The 20,636-nt window shown below is 30.5% G+C and overlaps 2 protein-coding genes across 12 annotated transcripts in view; one reads left to right on the top strand and one right to left on the bottom strand.

The window, feature by feature from the left end:
• LOC142334050 (uncharacterized) overlaps nucleotides 1-11,312 on the top strand; it is a 125,653-nt gene extending 114,341 nt beyond the window's left edge. The window contains exon 28 of one of the 2 annotated variants that reach the window (XM_075381726.1): nucleotides 11,174-11,312. In XM_075381726.1, the coding sequence (XP_075237841.1) occupies nucleotides 11,174-11,212 (39 nt within the window). In that variant the 3' untranslated portion in view covers nucleotides 11,213-11,312. Of the gene's footprint in view, nucleotides 1-8,426; nucleotides 10,069-11,173 lie in introns of those variants that run through there. The other variant, XM_075381720.1, reaches the window with a different exon arrangement.
• The window catches only part of LOC142334065 (uncharacterized), a 191,664-nt gene continuing 182,184 nt past the window's right edge, over nucleotides 11,157-20,636 (bottom strand). For 9 of the 10 annotated variants that reach the window (XM_075381769.1, XM_075381751.1, XM_075381742.1 and 6 more), the window contains one exon: nucleotides 13,536-13,676. In XM_075381769.1, the coding sequence (XP_075237884.1) occupies nucleotides 13,651-13,676 (26 nt within the window). In that variant the 3' untranslated portion in view covers nucleotides 13,536-13,650. Of the gene's footprint in view, nucleotides 11,354-13,535; nucleotides 13,677-20,636 lie in introns of those variants that run through there. The other variant, XM_075381801.1, reaches the window with a different exon arrangement.

Raw genomic sequence — 20,636 nt, 5'->3', positions numbered from 1 at the left:
AAAGCCTTTAAGTTAAATATAATTTCTTAGAGAAATGTTTTTGGAGAAACAGAGGCCCACTGATGATGTACGTGTGTTACCTGAGAAGATGAAATATGATATTCAATTAGAAGCTAATGTTTTGTTGACATACAAGAAGTCATGTTGACATGATAAGAGTGAAAAATAAATTTTATTGGCTAGGAAAAACCTCCAAGAGTAAGTGTACCTTAAATTTACTGGTAACCTTGACAGACTTTATTTCAGATGTTTGATACACAACAAAAAACCAGATATGAAAAAATCAAAATCAGATAAAAATTCAAAACCAGATAGGAATTTTACAGAAATAAAAATTAGGAGTATATGTTCATGGATAATAAAAACATGAAAAATCTAAACATCAAGCATGCTAAATGTTCACTATAGGCCTTAGGTAATTTATATGAAACAAATTAAAAGAATTAAGAAATTTAGATTTTAGGTTTTGAGAAAACACAAGAAGTTCGCAGTTAATAACAAATAATTCTGCATGATGGACACAAAAAATATTCTTATTTAAGTCTTAAAATGTTGCTTTTAAGGTCAAGAAAAGATTACATAGGGTAGCAAAATGTTATCATGACACTAATTCCTGGATTTAACACATCAAATCTGAAATACTTTAGGTGTGCTTACCTCGAAAAAAAATAACTATATTTATTTTGCAATGATGGTTTTTATGAAATTAGTTGTGAAAAAAATTACTTTGACCTTTGATTGCTCAATTATCTGAGATTTGAACTTCTAAAATTATTAAATTTCTTACAAACAAGTCTCTGTAGCAATTAGTATATTTTAAAATTATTTTTATCAAGTTCTGATTTTTTTATTACACAAGTTTTTCAAAGATTTTGTTTCATGAAATATTTTACTTTTCACCAGCTGAATCAAATATCCTGATTTAAAAAGTATTATTAAATTTCTCATAAGACATAAATATTTTGAACAATAATATGTTTCAGATATTGATGACAATGGACAGTGGACTGTTTTTAGTAGTAAAAGCATACTGTACAGTATTAAAATTTGTATGAAAAACATCTTTAATTTAAAGTTTGCCAAAGTCTATGGTAGATTTTATTCTATATTTGGATATTTTTATTGTTTATCTTTTCACATCCTACTTTAGTCAATTTGTTGCACAGGTAATCAGAAATAGAGACCTCTCTTTCTTAGAATTATAGATATTAACCTTTCCACTTCAGAACAGCTAATTGGAACTAATTACAGAACCATGCAGCACCACTAAAACCAAGCTATTTTCTTCAATTTACTATGTTGAGTTTTTTTTTGTAATGGCAAGCTTGAGTAATGCATGAAGGAGAAATTTTAAGAGTGGATTTTTTAATATATATGAGAGTGTTGCATGATAATGCAATGTAACCCCTATTGTCAAGTTTGTGCTGAGGATATTTTTGAATGAAAATGGACAGAGTAGGGCTCTGCAAGTTGTGAGTACATCTTTTACAGAAAATATAAGATAACACAAAGGAGTTCATTTATCTATGTTGTATGGTATTCCAATAATTATTGCATGAGCAAGAAAACCCATTATAACAATTGTTACTTCCATCTCTATAAAATATCTGGTTTTAATAAGAAAAAAAAAATAAAGATACTATTCATTATCCAAATATGTCATCAGCAACAAGACCTGTCTTGAAGACTGTTGTTCCTATACACCCACCAACTGCTATATTACCAGATAGTAAAGCTTTATCCTCCTCTCATATAAAAGTGGTAAAATTCTTTAGAAGACGAAAATTCATACTTAATCAAAGTTATATGATTTGGTTATTTCAAAACGCATAGCGATAGAATCATTGTAATAAGGATAAAATCAAAACCTAAACCGACAACGATTGTTAACGTCTATATGCCTACAAGCGCCCATGATGATGATGAGGTAGAGTGTGTATACGAAGAGATTGATGAAGCAATTAAACACGTAAAAGGAGATGAAAATTGAATAATAATTGGAGATTGGAATGCAAGCATTGGAAAAGGCAAGGAAGGAAATATAGTGGGTGAATACGGGCTGGGCAAAAGGAATGAAAGAGGGGACCGACTTACAGAGTTTTGCACGAAGTATAATTTAGTAATTGCCAACACCCAATTTAAAAATCATAATAGAAGAATATACACTTCGAAAAAGCCAGGCGATACTGCAAGGTATCAGATAGATTATATCATGGTTAAGCAAAGATTTAGAAATCAACTCATTGACTGCAAAACTTACCCTGGAGCAGACATTGATAGCGACCATAATTTGGTGATAATGAAATGTAGATTGGGGTTTAAAAACATGAAGAAAAGGTGTCAGATGAATCGGTGGAATTTAGAGAAGCTTGAGGAAGAGGAGGTAAAGAAGATTTTTGTGGAGGACATCGCAAGAGGTCTCAGTAAAAAAGATAAGGTAGAAAATGTAGAAGAAGAATGGGAGAATGTTAAAAAGGAAATTCTTAAATCAGCAGAAGCAAACTTAGGCGGAATAAAGAGAACTGGTAGAAAACCTTGGGTTTCAGACGATATATTGCAGCTGATGGATGAATGTAGAAAATATAAGAATGCTAGTGATGAAGAAAGTAAAAGGAACTATCGGCAATTAAGAAATGCTATAAACAGGAAGTCCAAAGTGGCGAAAGAAGAGTGGATGAAAGAAAAGTGTTCAGAAGTGGAAAGAGAAATGAACATTGGTAAAATAGACGGAGCATATAGGAAAGTTAAGGAAAATTTTGGGATACATAAATTAAAATCTAACAATGTGTTAAACAAAGATGGTACACCAATATATAATACGAAAGGTAAAGTCGATAGATGGGTGGAATATATTGAAGAGTTATACGGAGGAAATGAATTAGAAAATGGTGTTATAGAGGAAGAAGAGAAAGTTGAGGAGGATGAAATGGGAGAAACAATACTGAGATCTGAATTTAAGAGAGCATTAAAAGATTTAAATGGCAGAAAGGCTCCTGGAATAGACGGAATACCTGTAGAATTACTGCGCAGTGCAGGTGAGGAAGCGATTGATAGATTATACAAACTGGTATGTAATATTTATGAAAAAGGGGAATTTCCGTCAGACTTCAAAAAAAGTGTTATAGTAATGATACCAAAGAAAGCAGGGGCAGATAAATGTGAAGAATACAGAACAATTAGTTTAACTAGTCATGCATCAAAAATCTTAACTAGAATTCTATACAGAAGAATTGAGAGGCGAGTGGAAGAAGTGTTAGGAGAAGACCAATTTGGTTTCAGGAAAAGTATAGGGACAAGGGAAGCAATTTTAGGCCTCAGATTAATAGTAGAAGGAAGATTAAAGAAAAACAAACCAACATACTTGGCGTTTATAGAAAAGGCATTCGATAATGTAGACTGGAATAAAATGTTCAGCATTTTAGAAAAATTAGGGTTCAAATACAGAGATAGAAGAACAATTGGTAACATGTACAGGAACCAAACAGCAACAGTAACAATTGAAGAACATAAGAAAGAAGCCGTAATAAGAAAGCGAGTCCAACAAGGATGTTCCCTATCTCCGTTACTTTTTAATCTTTACATGGAACTAGCAGTTAATGATGTTAAAGAACAATTTAGATTCGGAGTAACAGTACAAGGTGAAAAGATAAAGATGCTACGATTTGCTGATGATATAGTAATTCTAGCCGAAAGTAAAAAGGATTTAGAAGAAACAATGAACGGCATAGATGAAGTCCTACGCAAGAACTATCGCATGAAAATAAACAAGAACAAAACAAAAGTAATGAAATGTAGTAGAAATAACAAAGATGGACCACTGAATGTGAAAATAGGAGGAGAAAAGATTATGGAGGTAGAGAATTTTGTTATTTGGGAAGTAGAATTACTAAAGATGGACGAAGCAGGAGCGATATAAAATGCCGAATAGCACAAGCTAAACGAGCCTTCAGTAAGAAATACAATTTGTTTACATCAAAAATTAATTTAAATGTCAGGAAAAGATTTTTGAAAGTGTATGTTTGGAGTGTCGCTTTATATGGAAGTGAAACTTGGACAGTCGGATTATCTGAGAAGAAAAGGTTAGAAGCTTTTGAAATGTGGTGCTATAGGAGAATGTTAAAAATCAGATGGGTGGATAAAGTGACAAATGAGGAGGTATTGCGGCAAATAGATGAAGAAAGAAGCATTTGGAAAAATATAGTTAAAAGAAGAGACAGACTTATAGGCCACATACTAAGGCATCCTGGAATAGTCGCTTTAATATTGGAAGGACAGGTAGAAGGAAAAAATTGTGTAGGCAGGCCATGTTTGGAATATGTAAAACAAATTGTTAGGGATGTAGGATGTAGAGGGTATACTGAAATGAAACGACTAGCACTAGATAGGGAATCTTGGAGAGCTGCATCAAACCAGTCAAATGACTGAAGACAAAAAAAAAAAATAAATGATTTGGTATGTGATTTTGAACTTAATAAAAAGAGTGAAATTTCAATGTCAAAACTGCAAGAAAAATCATTTGGTGCCTGGAACAATGTTTTATTTGTACAGAAATTATGAGGAAGAGTTCAAACTATTTTTAGTAAAGAAAAGGCAACTTCTACATTGTTGTGATATTCGTAGCTTGATTGCTTGTTTTGGAACAGATCATGAACCATGAGATTGATGTTAGTTTATTGATATAAACAAAAGGAGACTGATAGGTATCACAGTGAGATATGAACCTGCTTCATTACCAATCACTCATTTAACATCAATTAAAGGTACTTTAATTGATGTTAAAATTCATACACTGTCTTAAAAAGTGATAGTAAATTTCCAGGTTTTTTTTTCGTGAATGCAACAGTGAAGCAAAGGAAAGGCAGTGGAATTTACAAAATGGCTCAAAAGTAAATAACACTGATAGGCAAAAAAAAATATTTTTATGTTTCTCTAAGTATGATACCATTTCTTGAATTGCTTTTTTGCATACATTAAAGATCTGTAAATAAAATTCTTTTATCACCCTTAGTTTTAAATAAATTATGCTTCAAAAGAAATTAAGGGAAAATATAGTTAAAATCTGTAAAACTGATTAATTTTTCATGGCCATGCCTGTGTTAGAATGATTTCACTGATGCTCTTCTTTTATAAATAACCTCAGGCACATCCTGAATTAATGTCCAACAGTAATCAACTAGCATGATAGTATTCCATTTCCCATTATAGCAGTTTTTCATCACCAAAATGTCTTGGTGGAAATGTTCACCGTGTTCATCACTTACGTCTTCGAGGTTGTCTGGGAAAAATTCCAGATGTGAGTGATGGAAATGTCTTTTCAAAAACATATTACATCCCATAGCTCTGTATGAAGTAATAAGCTGCATAACAATATCATGGTAACTGTCGGATATTTGTTTGCCGAGAAAACTTTTGCAAAAATATTTAAATGAAGCCCAAGCTGCACTTTCTACATTATTTAATATTGAGTTAAATACATCATCTTTGACCAACTCTCTTCTTTGAGGACCAACAAATATTCATTCTTTAATTTTTCCTTCACTTAAATTCGGAAATGTCTGCCTGATGTACAAAAATCCCAGGACTATTCTTCTTCATTGCTTTTACAAAATTTTTCATTAGTCCCAGTTTGATACAGAGAGGGAATAAAAATATTTTTTTGGGTTCAACTAAGGGCTCATGAATTATATTTTCCCATTCGAAGTTATTTTGTTTCTTCCACTCTTTGGTAACATAATGTTTATCTCTAGCTCGGCTGTCATTTGCAAAGAAAACACATGCACTTAGTCTAGCCTAACTGCATGCCTACAAAATAGCTATAACTTTCAAATCACCACATGTTCCAGCTATGTTTTTTATAATTTATTTTTTCAACATCTTTCATCACATGTATGTCTCTTTCAAATTAATACCATAAGCAATTGGTGTTGAAGGATATTTGTTACCAATGTATAGTAGAACTACTTTTAAATTATACTTGGACGAATCTATGAAAAGGTGCCAGTCCTCAGGTTTATGAACTTGTCCTAAGAGCAACATAAGCTCATCAATATTTGTGCAATAAAAAAAATTATTTTCATCAATGAAGTACTAAGAAAGTTCTTTTTGTCGGCTTCCAAAGCCCGAAATTTTTTTGAAATAAATTCCAACCTTGCAGTCTTGATCCTAACAGTTTAGCTTGATTTTTTGATAAATTTAAATCCCTAACCAAGTCATTAAATTCACCTTGTGATATAAGATGTGGCTTATTGGAAGATAATTCAAACTCAAAATCATTGTTTTCTTCTTTAGTACTGCCTGATTCTTCATCGCTGCTTTTGAAACATACATTCCCAGGTGGCTGTACAAAACAATTAGTGCATACTATATAAGGAGCTCACGTCTCATCCTGATCACCAATTTTACACTGAAAGTACAAATGATATGCTTTTTTAATAAAGTTATAATGTTTTTTTATTTGATTTTACGGTAAACTCACCACACATAACAAAAGGCATCCACATCATTTACACAATTCCGAGGCACTGTTAACAAACTTAAGACAACAATAAGATTGTATCCCTACATCTAGTGCTTAATACAAACAACACAGCTGTGTTTTTAGCTACATGTTTTGATCTGCACAGACATGATTAATCTTATCCATGAATGCTCACTCTTCAGTATTAGATATGATGTCATAATATGTGACTATGATATGATTTAATTCTTTGTCTAGTATTGCTTATTTATAGCTTAAAAATTATGTTAACAAAGTTAAACAATAAAAAATGAGCTAACAAAATAAAATGTAGGAGCTTAAAATGCTAACTGTACGTTGAAAAATGAAAAAAAATCCTTTAATTAAAAGTTAAAAATTTTTCAAAAATGGTAGGTGATAGAAAGATTCTGAGTTCAGCATCAAAAAACTGACTAAAATCATCTATCACATGTTAGGAAACAAAAATTATGTTTATTAGTGAAAATTAGTCTGGAATGAAAAATGTAGTAAATAGCTTATTAGTCAATTAGTAATTGATTCATAAAAAATTTATTACTCTCTTACACATCAAATTTGGGATAATGAAACAGGGGTTTTTTCAAGACTTTGGGCAGTACTGGTACTTACTACCAGTAAATCATTCAGAAATCTCCATTGTCATCAATGACAATCTTTAAAATAATGAATTTTGTTAAGAGACAAAAGTAAATTTAGGTATTTTCAACAGCCTGCAATTTCATCAGCTAAGTTTACCCACTTACACAGTAATTTAGAACAACAGACATGTCATTAAGAACTTCTAGATGATGTTGAAGATAATCAATATAACCAAATTAATAAAACCATGCTCAAAATGTTGTGGGAAATGGATGTAACATGACCTTAAGTTGCCTTTGTTTGATCTCTCATATTGACTTTTTACTGGAAAATACAAAGTGTTAAGTGTTTAAAAAGAGAGATTCATCATGATTAAACAAAATTTTGGAGTATTTGAAAAGCTATAATCCTTATCGACACTACAAATATAAATCCAATAAACGTTCATTTATGATGAAGTAGAGAAAAAAATAAGTTTGCCTGAAATTTATTTAAAAAAATTTTTAAATCTGTTTTATTTTAATCATTGGAATCTGTATTATTGAGATTTTCATCTCTTTATAAATTTTCAAGCATTCTGACATATGAATGATACAGAATGTGAATTAAGAAATCATTAAATAGAAATATACATTATCTTTTTGCACAAAATATTTATGTGATATGAATCTTAACTGATACATACATTTAAATTCACCAAAATTAGGTTTAGACTCTTGATGAAATTTATTCGTTAAAAAAGTTTCATTTTGCTAGTTTGTGTTAGGTTATTTGCTAAACTTCTGCATACTTTTTAAATGAAAGTCTTTCTTAAATTCATTACAAGTTGTAAATTCACGTATAGATAACATAATTTACAAAGATTTTATAATGTGTTATCTGTTTTATTTTTTTAAATTGATTTATACTACATATGATTTAGATTACTACATTTTTATTAACAATTCTTTATGTCGGGTAGGAGATTAATTAGTTTAAATATCTTGTCCTAAATTGTACTTTGTGGAGGTTTTTAACATCTGAATCATTTTAATGATAAATAACAATTGTTCGTTTCGTACTTCTACTGCAAATGCTATTATAATTATGTATTTCATCCTATTATAATCACCTTTTTAATGCTAATAAAAAATAACAAACATATGCTGATGCCAAATAGAAATACATTACAGTAAAAGTTTCAGAATTATGATATTATGTCTGATTTTAAAATATTTAACCATTCATTCAATAAATTAAATAACAATTTTATCAAAAAATAACATTATGAAATAATAACTAACAATGATCACTTTTTTTATTTTTGTTCAGTATACAATGAAATTATAATAATTCTGTATGTTATTTTCAGTCATTACTAAAGTTTTGGAACAAAACACATGAGTGGTATTCAACATGGACTGATCCAACTTTAAAGGTTGATAGTGTTAAAATAATTGCTCTTTAATTAACATAAAAAAAAATTCATGATCATACATTCAGAGGTGAGAATAAATATATCTATTTATTCTCTATTATAAATCTATTTATAATGGATATTTTAATAAATATCCATTTCTTGTGTTCTGAGAATAAATTCACCCAAATTTCTTTAGATTTATTACCAATGAATTGCGAGCAGAATGGTTCCCAAAATCATATATTTTTAACAGAGTAATTAAAAAGACTCTAATAAAAAAGTAATTTTAATTAAAATAGTAATTTTTAATGGAAGTAAATTAGATACCTAGATTTCCTTCTTTTCATGTAGTTTCACTGATTTATTTATTAGTACCATTGATTTATCTTTGTATGTGGTTTAAAGTATAACATTTTCAATAATATATTCTACTGTAATCATAACTGCATAATTGTATACATTTTTTAAATTGAAATCTGTTCTTTTATAAATTGATCTTAAAATAAGCTTTACTTTTTAATCTCGCTGTCTATTATAAACTAGTGACTCAAAAAAATAAAATTTTCCTACATCAAAATAACTTTGGTAAGTTATATTTAAATGGTTTTTTTTCTATTTATACACAATCTATGGTAAACAGTATTAACAGAGATGTTCTCATCACTATCAAATATAGTACTACTACTCCCATGACCACTGATGCTCAATATGGGGTTTGGCCTTGGCAACAATTTCCCGCCATCTTCTTTTGCCCTCCACTTCCCCAACTGTTGCTCTGAATTTAGATAGATCCTTTTTAACTTGGTCCCAGATCTCTGTTATGGTCTGCCTGGTGGCCTTCCAGTTTGCCCAGTCCTACTTCTTTTAAGAGGGATTCCTCTTCTCTGTAAAGTATGATCTGCACACCTAATTCTTCTGCTCCTCACTTGGATCGATATGTCATGCTCCTTACACAAGTTTCTTATTTCTCTGTTTTTCCTGATCCTCCATTCTCCACCTTCATTTAAGGGGCCAAAGACGTTCCTACAGATTTCATTCTCAAAAATGACGAAGTCTTCTTTCTCTGGGATGATGAGTCTTACTGGGATATTTTATTCAGTATCCCAATATCAAATATATAAAATTAAGTTTTTATTCTGGAAATATTAAAAAAAAGTAAGGATTAAAAAATAGTGTTCTTTTATGCAGCTATGAAATTAAAATTAAATTATGGAAAATAATCTTCAAAAGGTTAGTGTTAAGAAATCTAGATGTGGTAAACATAGTCAAAAAGTTAAAAGTGTTCTGTTTATAATTACTTACTCTGAAAAAATAATAGTACTTATCAAAATAATAAAAAGCCATTATGTTTCCACCTCTTTTCTATCTGTTAATTTGTTTTTTATAATTTTAAACAGAAATTTAATTATAAAAAATGAATTTAAGAAAATGTGATTTTAGATTTTTAAACTTAAAAATTACTTTTTAAATAATCAGTATCTATAGTTAGCAGTTTTCAAGTATAATTTACTTGTTTGAAATCATACTTTAGCAAATGATTGTTATTTTGTTCAAATCATAATTTTAGTTAATAAATTTCTATAATTAATACTTACCAAGAAAGTCTTGATTTAATTTGACCTTTATTTCATCAATTCATTTGCTGTTACAAACAAATTTACTCTGTTCTGCTAAGGAACAACAACTTGTACAACAAATGTACAATGATTTAACACAAAATTTTCTATTTAAAAAAACTGGCTGCTATTTTTCTTAGATAGGAGGGATGAAGAGTCGAAGTGAAGAAGTTTCCATCACCAAGCTAATAATACATCATCTCCCTTGCAATCCCTCTGCATATTAGATTGCATCAGGGAGATGTAATCTAATCTAATTCCATCCAGATATCTGTTCTTAATGTTTTACCTCATATTTAAGCCAAATGTCTGTCTCAGAGGCTGTTCTCAACACTTCTGAGACCTTTCTCAGTATACTATTAAGTAATCTTATTCTGGCTTCCAATACTTATTTTTATCACTTTTCCCTTGGACAGCATATTAACGATTGTTAAGGACCAATATTTCTGTTATTGATATCAATATTGCTGATAGAGTAAAATTATTTTTGGCACTGGCTAAACCTTCTACTGTCAGAGTGGACAGTTCTGAAATGTATTTTATTTCAATTTTCCCTTACATTTAGTAAAAAATAAGCAAATTTAGATAATTATTAGTTTAACAGTTAATGTGCCCACCACTGAAATCACATAAAATTTCTGTATTTATTACAGAATATTTGAATTAATTTTTAACTAAATATTATTAACACATCTCATTCAGTTCATGTGATATACATTTATAATTTAAAAAAACAAACAGAAAGGTATAAAACAATGAAAATTGTTTTGTTTTTCATTGAATATTTTATATTAGTCTGTAGGAGGCCAGTTTTATTATTCTATGCAACTATCGGTAATTGAAATAAAGCTTATGCAGAACTAAGTAGCTATTCTAAATCAGTAATAACAAGGACAGATCCTTTATTTACTTTCTCTCTTTTGGAGTTTACCCACCAACTAGCTAATGATTGGAAAATTAACCTGAAAAAATTTACAGTAGGAAATGATTCTACCTCTGCAATGATATAATAAAAATATTAGTACAATAGATTTGTGGGTAAAAAGAAAATTCTATTAAAGCCTACCTTACATCTCTTTACAGGAGAAATGCACAGAACTATTCGAGATAGAATATCTTTAGAGAGCAGTATTTTAGTAAGGTCAATCCGTTTCACACTTTCAACATTCCTAACATAGAGATTCAGAAATTTGTTAAAACAGTACTTTCATTTGAGATCTGTCAGTTGTTTGTAGATAAGCCGAGATTACTGAACAGTAATACCTGAAAAGTAAGCAAGCCTACTTATAGTTGGTAATATTGAAAATTAACAAATATTCTATGTAATTCAAGTTAATAAAAGTCAGCTTGAAAGATTATACCTAATTGTTTTAGGTCTAACCTAAAAACGTTTATAGGTCTAAACTTTTTTATCTAAATCATTAATTTTATTTCTATTTTAATGCAGTACAAGTATAAAAATGAAAATTAATTCATTCAATTTTTTATTTGATAAGTTAAAAAATATTACTGAAACTTTGTAATATTTTTTACAATACAAAAAAATCTAATTATTTCATGAGAATTAATAAAATAAAAGACTGTCAAATAAACCACTTATTAAATTATAAATGAACAATAATGTATTCTGAAAATGAAATAAATAATAAAATAATGCTAAAATTATTTTATATTACCAGGTATTAATTATTTTAATGACCAGGAAAAATTTTTGAAAATCTGCTCTATATTATGTCTTGAGTGGAATAAATGCTAATAGTAAATAAAATATTGGAATTTCAAAGTGATAAATAAATTAGGTGACATTCTTCAGATTACAATCTACAACTAGGAATCTTAGTGTAACATTCCATTTGTAACTTTGTTTTCATTCACCTTAATAATAACAATGTAATTGTTATTCCATTTTTGGTAGTTTACAAACTATTATTTCTGATTTACAATAATAGACTGTTTATAGCAATGAGGTATGGGCTCTTCCTTCATACTTATTAGCAGGAATAAAATATACCAGTTCGAAGTTTTGGTTATTCCGTCATTTAGATTTTCTCTTCTAATTTTGTGTACAATAAAAAAGAAAAATAATGAAAGATAACAAAGTACAGTAGTATGAAAATTAATCTCAACACAAACATTAATAAAAAGTAACTTTATTTAGAAAAAAAAATCACTTCTGTAAATTTTTTAATATCTAGTAATTATTATGTCTTCCTTTATTCTTAATCACTTCACGTACATGATTTTGCATTGATTCAGTAAGTGTACTACACAGTTTTTAATTTCATCATGAAGACATACCAGCATTATTGCTTTAGTGAGATCAATTTTTGTGATATTATTCATTTCTGAGAATCATTTTATGACTATTACCCAAAGATTTTCATTTGGGTTTAAGTGGAGATTTGCCTGGCCTTGGGAGCACTTAAATACTTTCTTCAAAAAATGTTCCACTTTTTTGCCAGTATGACATGGCGCTTATGGAAAAATTTTTTGAAGTTGTGTCACAACCCTTTCCTTCAGAATCTTGATATATCACTTTTCAACATACCATCTACTGGTAGTAATGAACAAAGGTCTGCAAATGTGAGACAACACCCAAAACTTTCATTTTCTGGGGATGTTTAACTGACTGTTGGCTAAGAATTTGTGATGTATTTTCATCTGATGCTTTTCTAATGTATGGAACCCTTTGCTCCTGAACATAAAAACGTTACTTGTTGGAAAACATATAACATTTTTCCAGTTAGCATGTGCTTTGACCTACAAGAGCCTGCCTTTTTTTGCACATTGCTATTGTTAAAAGTTGCTTTTAGCTGACTGATGAGCTTTCTATCCAGTTGCGATAAATTAGTGTCTAACAGTTGTCATGTGTGAATCTGTTCTACTGGCTGCTAATTCTTGATTTAAGTACACAGCAAACAATTTTGAATCAAGTTTACTTTTTCTTGCTAATAACCATCCTTTGTTGGAGTACCTTTTCTTTTACGACGACATTTGCCTTTCCTTTAAGGTGAAAAGGAATCAGTTTCTTTAAATTGTCTTAGCATTTTCTGTCCCTAGTCCAACATCATACACCAAAACTATTTGTTTTTATCATCATACTGGTATGCTCAGAAAGAGAAACAATTTTTGAACGTTTTCTTGAAGTTATGTTCATTATTATATATTCAAGGCACAGAATAAAAAACATGATTTTGTAATAAAAAAATTGAATAAACTATCACAAAACATTATTTTTAACATGAAGACTGCCGAATAACCAAAGAACAATAACCTCACATTACAGAGATAACTTAGAAAGGGGGGTAGCCTTTCTAAGAAAGGGTTATACAAGAAAGGGTTTGATCAAGTAGTGAAGGCACAACATAGAAATAAACAAAGAAATTCCTGTGTTCTGATTAATTTGCATGCTACTGTATAGAGTAACTATTAAAACAGGGGTTCATAGAGTTTAATAATAAAAAAAATTTATTAAATACTTGACATTATTACAAATTAAATGATATTACAAATTAAATCATATTCATAATTACAATTTAATAACTTAAAAAAATATGTCATCATACAACCCAACTATGTGCCATTCCTGTAAAAAGAAAACAAAACAAGAGATAATTGAAGCACACCTACAAAATATGCATTAAAAAAATGCTTAATGTACTGTTAAAAAATGTTGTATAGCAGTAAATGCTGAAAAAGAAAAATTACACTTAAAAGTTGACTCCCAAGTAAAATGCACTATTATAAATACAGAATTTCACAAACATTGAATTATTACAAGTTCCACGAAAAATAAAATTTACAGTAATATGTTTACAACTCTTAGTACTAATAGCGTACACTACTATTTAGACAGAATTCATTTGTTTGTCATGGGTAAACTAGGAACTAATAAAGCAGTTTAAAAATTTGTCTTACTGTTTAAAAACCTTTCAAGTGATGCAGACAGAACAATAATTATTTTTCCCTTATCTAGCCACCTTAATTTGACTTTCTATAAAACACCTTCATGATAGATACAATAAATAATAGTTATAAATAAATAATGGATTTTGGTTCTCATTAAACTATTTATAGTTCCACAATCCTGGGCTATTGATTCTTCAGGCCCTGGAAAGGGATCAAAATTGGCTTTGAAAAGGTTGCATATTCCTAAAACCCTTAAATACCCCCCACCCCAAATTGACGTAGTGAAATATTTGAACCATTCTTTGTCAAAACCTGAAAAAAAATGTAAAAAACATTGTCAAAGATGCTCTTGCTCCCTGACTCAGAGCCCTGTAACTTCTAGCCCTCTCAATTAATAGAACTTGAAGTATTGGGAAATTCAAACCATGCTTTTTAAAAAAGTGTTCTGCTTCTGGAGGCTTTAAACAACTCAGTGATATTGTAATGTTCAAGACAATAAACTTCGGCACCCTAGATCCTCTGGCTTCCATAAATGAAAAAAAAATGATTTTGTAATAATCAAACTGTTCTTTTTAAAATTGTTTTACAATCTCATAAAATGGTAAAAATATGCAATAAAGTGTGTTTTGAGATTCCTTCCATCTCAGAAGTTTTCCTCAGCTGAATAGAATATTATGATATTCTAATTATTGTTTTCATAGAGTTTATTTCTCCTTTATAATCCTCATAAACCCCCAGTACTCATTAATTAACAAAAATTAAAATACTCCCGTATTCAACGTGTTATTTTTTAAATGCTTTCTATTTGCAAAACAAAAGATGATATTAAATCTAGCCTTCTAATAATTATTAATTATAATCTAATTTCCAAGTAACCTACCAAGTAACAATAATTAAAATATTTGATCTGTTCTTATTCTAAATGTGTTCTACACTTTCAAGGACAAGTGAATTTAATTATAAAAAGGTGATTTAAAAAGGCAAGGGGTCCCAAAAATACCGGTCTGCAAGATTAATGTAATACTTGATAAAATATGACATTAACATGTGTTCATACAAATTTCACTGTTTTGTGTATACATTTCTCAAAACATAGTATTTTCATGTTTATGTTAGAAAAAGTGGACGTAAAGAGCTCATTTCTGTTCCTTTTATATATTCTTGTTTTTTATAAATCTTTCATTTACCACAACTAACTGTGATAGACCACAGTTACGGTGTGTAAGTTTTATATTGTGTAAAAAAACCAAGCCATTTTATACAATTTGCAACAACAGAACCTGCTTTAATGAAAGATTAATAAGGAAAAAATTTAATTGTAAATAAAATGCATTTATCTTTTAATAAAACCTGTACAGAAGAACATTCCATATTAATTGTACAATTTTTTTAACTTAATTATTTTATATAGACTTAATTATAACATGTAAAGCTGCAAAAACAAAACATAAAATTTGAATTAACATTGATAGAATCATTTCTTGAAATTCAAAAACTGAGGCTGTATCTCATGTTTAAAAAATAATTTTTTATGGGTTATTCAAGATGGATTTTACAAAACCATCAACTGAAAAAAAGCACATAAAATTTGAAATGTACTATTACTAGATATATATATATATCCATTTTGACTACGCAATCGTCCCTCCTGCAATAAAACAAGTTTATATAAATGTTTTTTTATTGTTTGTCTCGTAAAGTGTTTTGTGGAAATAATATTTACCACTTCTGTATAGTATGTGATAGTAATATATAACCACCACCCAGATGTAGACTCCTGCTAATGAAATAACAAAGTCAAATTAAGAAACAGGACAATAAACATTTGATTTTGTTTTCTGAAATGTTTATAATACACAACAGTAATTTTAACCATATAAATTTTCTAATCCTATTAAAATATTAAATAGTAAAAAAAAAAAAAAAAATTTCTTCCATGTTTATAACTATACTGTATATACTGTTTATACTATACAAACACTCAATATAATTTTAATTGGTCAGCACACAAAATTAATATAATTGATATTTTATGTTAAGAACTAATATTAGTTCTTATAATACTTTCTTAGTATTGTAATACTAAGAAAGTGAATCTGTTCATTGTGCATGAATAGTCATCAAGGGATTCTTTTGTTTCACTAACAACATGTACTCTTTCTTCTATTTCCATTTTTTAATAATGATTAGAATAACCATACAAAATCTGTTCAGAAAATAACCAACTTTATTTTTTAATATTAATTATTATATTATTAATTTTACAGATTATTGGATCTTGTCCCCTTCAAAATAATCCCCTCCCCCATTCACACTTTTCCCAGCGGTGTATCCACTTCATGAAGCAGACCTGAATAGCTTCATTTGAAATGGCCTTTAAGGTCAATGACGAATTTGCTTTAATGCCATCAATAGAATCAAAACGGCATTCTTTCATCACCGATTTAAATTTCAGAAATAAGAAAAAATCATAAGCAACCAGGTCTGGCAGGTAGGGAAGCTGAGGAAGGACAGTCATCTGATTTTTGGCACAAAACTGATGAATTGACAAAGCAGAGTGTGTGGGTGCATTGTCATGGTGAAGGAACCATGAGTTGTCTTGCCAAAGCTTTGATCTCTTTTTACGGATTTTTTCACATAACTGTTATAAAATGCCTTGATAGTATGTACGGTTCGCTGTTTCAACTTGAGGAAAGAATTCAAAATGAACAATTTTATTAAAATGGGAAAACAGAGAGCATCACTTTGACATTGGATCGAAACTGATGCGCCCTCTTGGGATGTGGAGACTTTTTGCCCATCCATTGTGATGACTGAACTTTTGTGTCAATGTTGTAGCCCAGCTTTCTTCTTCCATGATCCTTTGGATGAATGTTTTATTGTCATTGCCTTATTTAAGAAGTTGTTGACAAACATCCACTCGATTTTCTTTCTGTTGTTTGGTCATCAAACAAGGAACAAACTTTGCTGCAACTCTATGCATGTTCAATTTTTCTGTCAAAATGTCATGGCATGATCCAGTCAAGATGCTAACCTCTTCTGCAAGTTCTCTGACAGTCAATTGGCGATTTGCTTGCACCAAATCATTGATTTTCTGAAGATGGGTGTCATCAGTTAAAGTCAAGGCCTTCCTGGTCAAAGATTGTCTTCAATTGACTGATGACCACTTTTAAATTGTGAAAACCATTCGTAACATTGCGTACAACCCAGAAAATAATCTCTGTAAGCTTGTTTCAAAAGTTGAAACAGTTTTGTGAAACTTTTCCCCAGTTTCACACAAAATTGTACGTTGTATCATTGCTCCTGAAAATTGCACATTACAAAAATTACTACTACCACATTGCATTCAAATAACAATAACATGAAAACTAAATGAGATTCAACAATCCAAAAACATGTGGTTACAAAGGAGGTTAAGCAGAACACAATGCTGTCCACTAAACATCACTTAATATTTCTGTTGGCGCATAATTAAAAATTTTTCAGTTATTTTCTGAACAAACCTTGAATATGTTACTATATACAAAGTAACAGCAATATTGAATAAATGATCATGATAAAAAAATGATTGCTGTAATTTAAAGTAGCAGTTACCTAGCACAGATTATATTAAAAAAGTATGAAGACAATTCAGGTTTTCTAATTCATAACTAATCTGATAGAAAACAGTCATCAGATAACACCAAAACTGATATTTTCTTTTCAGTTAATTACAAGACAGCTGATCTTAAACAAACTTGTAAGTAGCTGATATCATAAAAACTCCTTTTTTTTAAAAAAAAGGTCTGGTTGTGACTCTACATTACGCTGAGTATGACTTTATATTAGAAACAGATACAAATAAGTGTAATTGCAAAATACTATTTTATAGAAAGTTTGAAACTTCTGTAGACTTCCATGAATTTAACTTTAATTTTTTAAAGGTGATCATGTGATACACATAAAATTTTCTAAGGAAATGGTGAAGCCTGCTCTTTATAATTTTTTTTTAAAGATATCAGTAACCAAGAACGCAAAAATTGCACAAGGATTTGACTAAAAATGGATTGAACTAATTTCTGGATGTTTTATCTTCAAACTGCATTCAATAAATACTTGTAACAGTTATTGTTGTAAAATAACTAAAAACACTAATAAAACCATTTAAGATTTTATTAAATAATTTTGTAACAGTACACAATCATATTTTACTTTGAAATATTATTATAAAATTAAATATCACTGTTGTAAATCAGCTGATAATTATTTGAAATGACAAAAATTTTAATAATTAATCATTTGATGAATAATTAATTTAGCTATTACTTTTGAACTCTGTTAAATTTTTTTATTTTTTATCTAGCATATTTTAATTGCGATGTGATAACCAATATGTAATAAAACATAAATTCTATAAATTAAACACATATTAAAGAAATACATAAGAATGGATCATTGTTTTTTTTACTAGTACAGTTCAAATTGATTTATTTGTAAGTTTATTTTTTAATACAATAAATTTTATTTCTTAACTAATGTATTTTTCTAAGTAAAACTGAAGAATAACTCGGTGAATGATGAATGAGTATGGTTATCAAGAACAGCCTTTACAAGATATGTGTGATTTAATGATAATTTCCCAACAGAGAACAAATAATTAAATCAACAGTTAACTGGACAATAAAATGATTTGAAAAAACAGCATGTACCAGGTCATACTTGATCAGGGAGACCAAAATCTACCAGTAATGAGGAAAAATTTATATATATTTCTGCTATGTGTGAAGTTCTCAATTCAATTGTTTGGGAAGCTGCCCTTATAAGTATATGATATTAGTAGTTTTTTCAACTCAAAGTTCTTAAAAATAATAAATTATATCCTTTTATGTTACACTTTTCTTAATAGCTTTTAGAGGATATTTTGATCCTAGGTTGAATAATGACACAAAGGTTTGATACAGATGTTGTGAGAAGTTTTGGACACCATCTCCCCACTCTCACAGCTGCCCAGGTCTTGGAGTTATTCGGCACTCTCTTCCCAAGGGTAAGTTGCAGATGACCTGCTGTTGTTCGAGATACATGAGCTCTTCACGGCTGCATGAGGTATGAAGCTTCACAAGTGTTCAGGACCGGACAGGATCCCATTAGAGGTTGTAAAGATTGTCATGGAGGTGGCTCTGATTCCTGTCCTTAATAGCATATACATAATTACATATCAGATGAGTGGAAGATCTTTAGATAAGTATTCATTGAGAAACCTAGTGGTCGTGGTTGTGCCTGATGAACAGTTTTTGTAAGCTGTTCAGAAGGTTACTTGTGGCTAGGCTCCAGCAGGAAGTCGAGGTCTGAGTGACAATACAGCTTCAGGCAAGGTCGTTCTATGATGGACACTGCAAAGCACATTATGGATTTGGCAGAACAGGCTGCCAATGGGACTCGGTTTTCAGGCTGTGATACTCCTGGATGTCCAAAATGCTTTTAATTCCATTAGTTGGACATCCATCTTCAGAGCCCTGTAGAAATGGCGCATTTCCCTGTACGTTCAGCCAATTTTACAGAGATATCTCCAGCGCAGAAAGGTGGTGTGTGAACTTGGAGACCAACATCTGTCTTTCAGTGTACAGTTCGGGGTTCCACACAGCTCGGTTGTTGGGCCAGCACTGCGGAATCTTGTGTATGAGGGTGTACTTGGCCTGACTAATCCTAAAGGAGTCTCAGCTGTTGTATATGCTGACGATTTAGTTCTCAAGTGAAAGAGAATGAGACATCTCTTTCACTCATTGCCAGGAGTGAGAGAAATGTTATCTTGAAAGTGAATCACGAAATAGTCATTGTTGACGAGTGACTAAGCAGGATTTGAGTTTATCTTCCCCGCAAAACTAAAGTATTAGTCTTGGCTGGAAGGAGGTGGCTAAAGGCTATCCATTTCGAGGTGAAGGAGCACTCCATAGTTCTGGAAGATGAAGTAAAATACTTGGGTTTCTGGATCAACCGTAGGTGTTCATATTCTGGATATGTCGGCTAGGTTACGAAGAAGGCTGAGAAGACCATCGGGGCTCTAAGTGGTGGTCCTAAATCTTCCACGTGTAAAATATAGTATAAGTAGTTAACTCTATAATTCTTTATGGGATCCCTGTGTGGAAAAAAGCCATGAGTTCAGAGAAAAATGTACAAACATTGGAGAGTTTACAGAGGCATAAGGCCCTGAGAGCATGCTCCGTATACAGGACTGTCTCGGCTGAGGCAGTCTTTGTTGTAGCAGGAACATCACTAGTTGAGTTGCTTGCTAAAATGAGTTGTGCAACTTATTCAGGTATGAAGAAAAGTGAGGCGTATGACCTTTTGTTAGAGCGATGGCAGGTCCGTTGGAGTGAAGCATCCACTGGTACATGGACTAGATGCTTGATCAATGAGGTTAAACCATGGATCCTGAGGGAATTTGGTGCGCTTGGTTATGAGCTCACACAGTTTCTGACGGACCATGGCTGTTTCTGCAAATATCTCCACAGGTTCAAGAGAGTGAATGATAATGCATGTCCATATTGCAGAGACCTGGATGATGTGTTCCACTGTTTACATTGGGAACCCTTGAGGCATAATTATAGACATCTGGATCCTCTCACACCAGAGAATATAATAGAGATGTTTTACAACGAGG

This window comes from Lycorma delicatula, chromosome 1, assembly GCF_047948215.1.
Source record: "Lycorma delicatula isolate Av1 chromosome 1, ASM4794821v1, whole genome shotgun sequence".
NCBI classification, from domain to species: Eukaryota; Metazoa; Arthropoda; class Insecta; order Hemiptera; family Fulgoridae; genus Lycorma; species Lycorma delicatula.
This window is presented reverse-complemented; position numbering and strand designations above follow the sequence as displayed.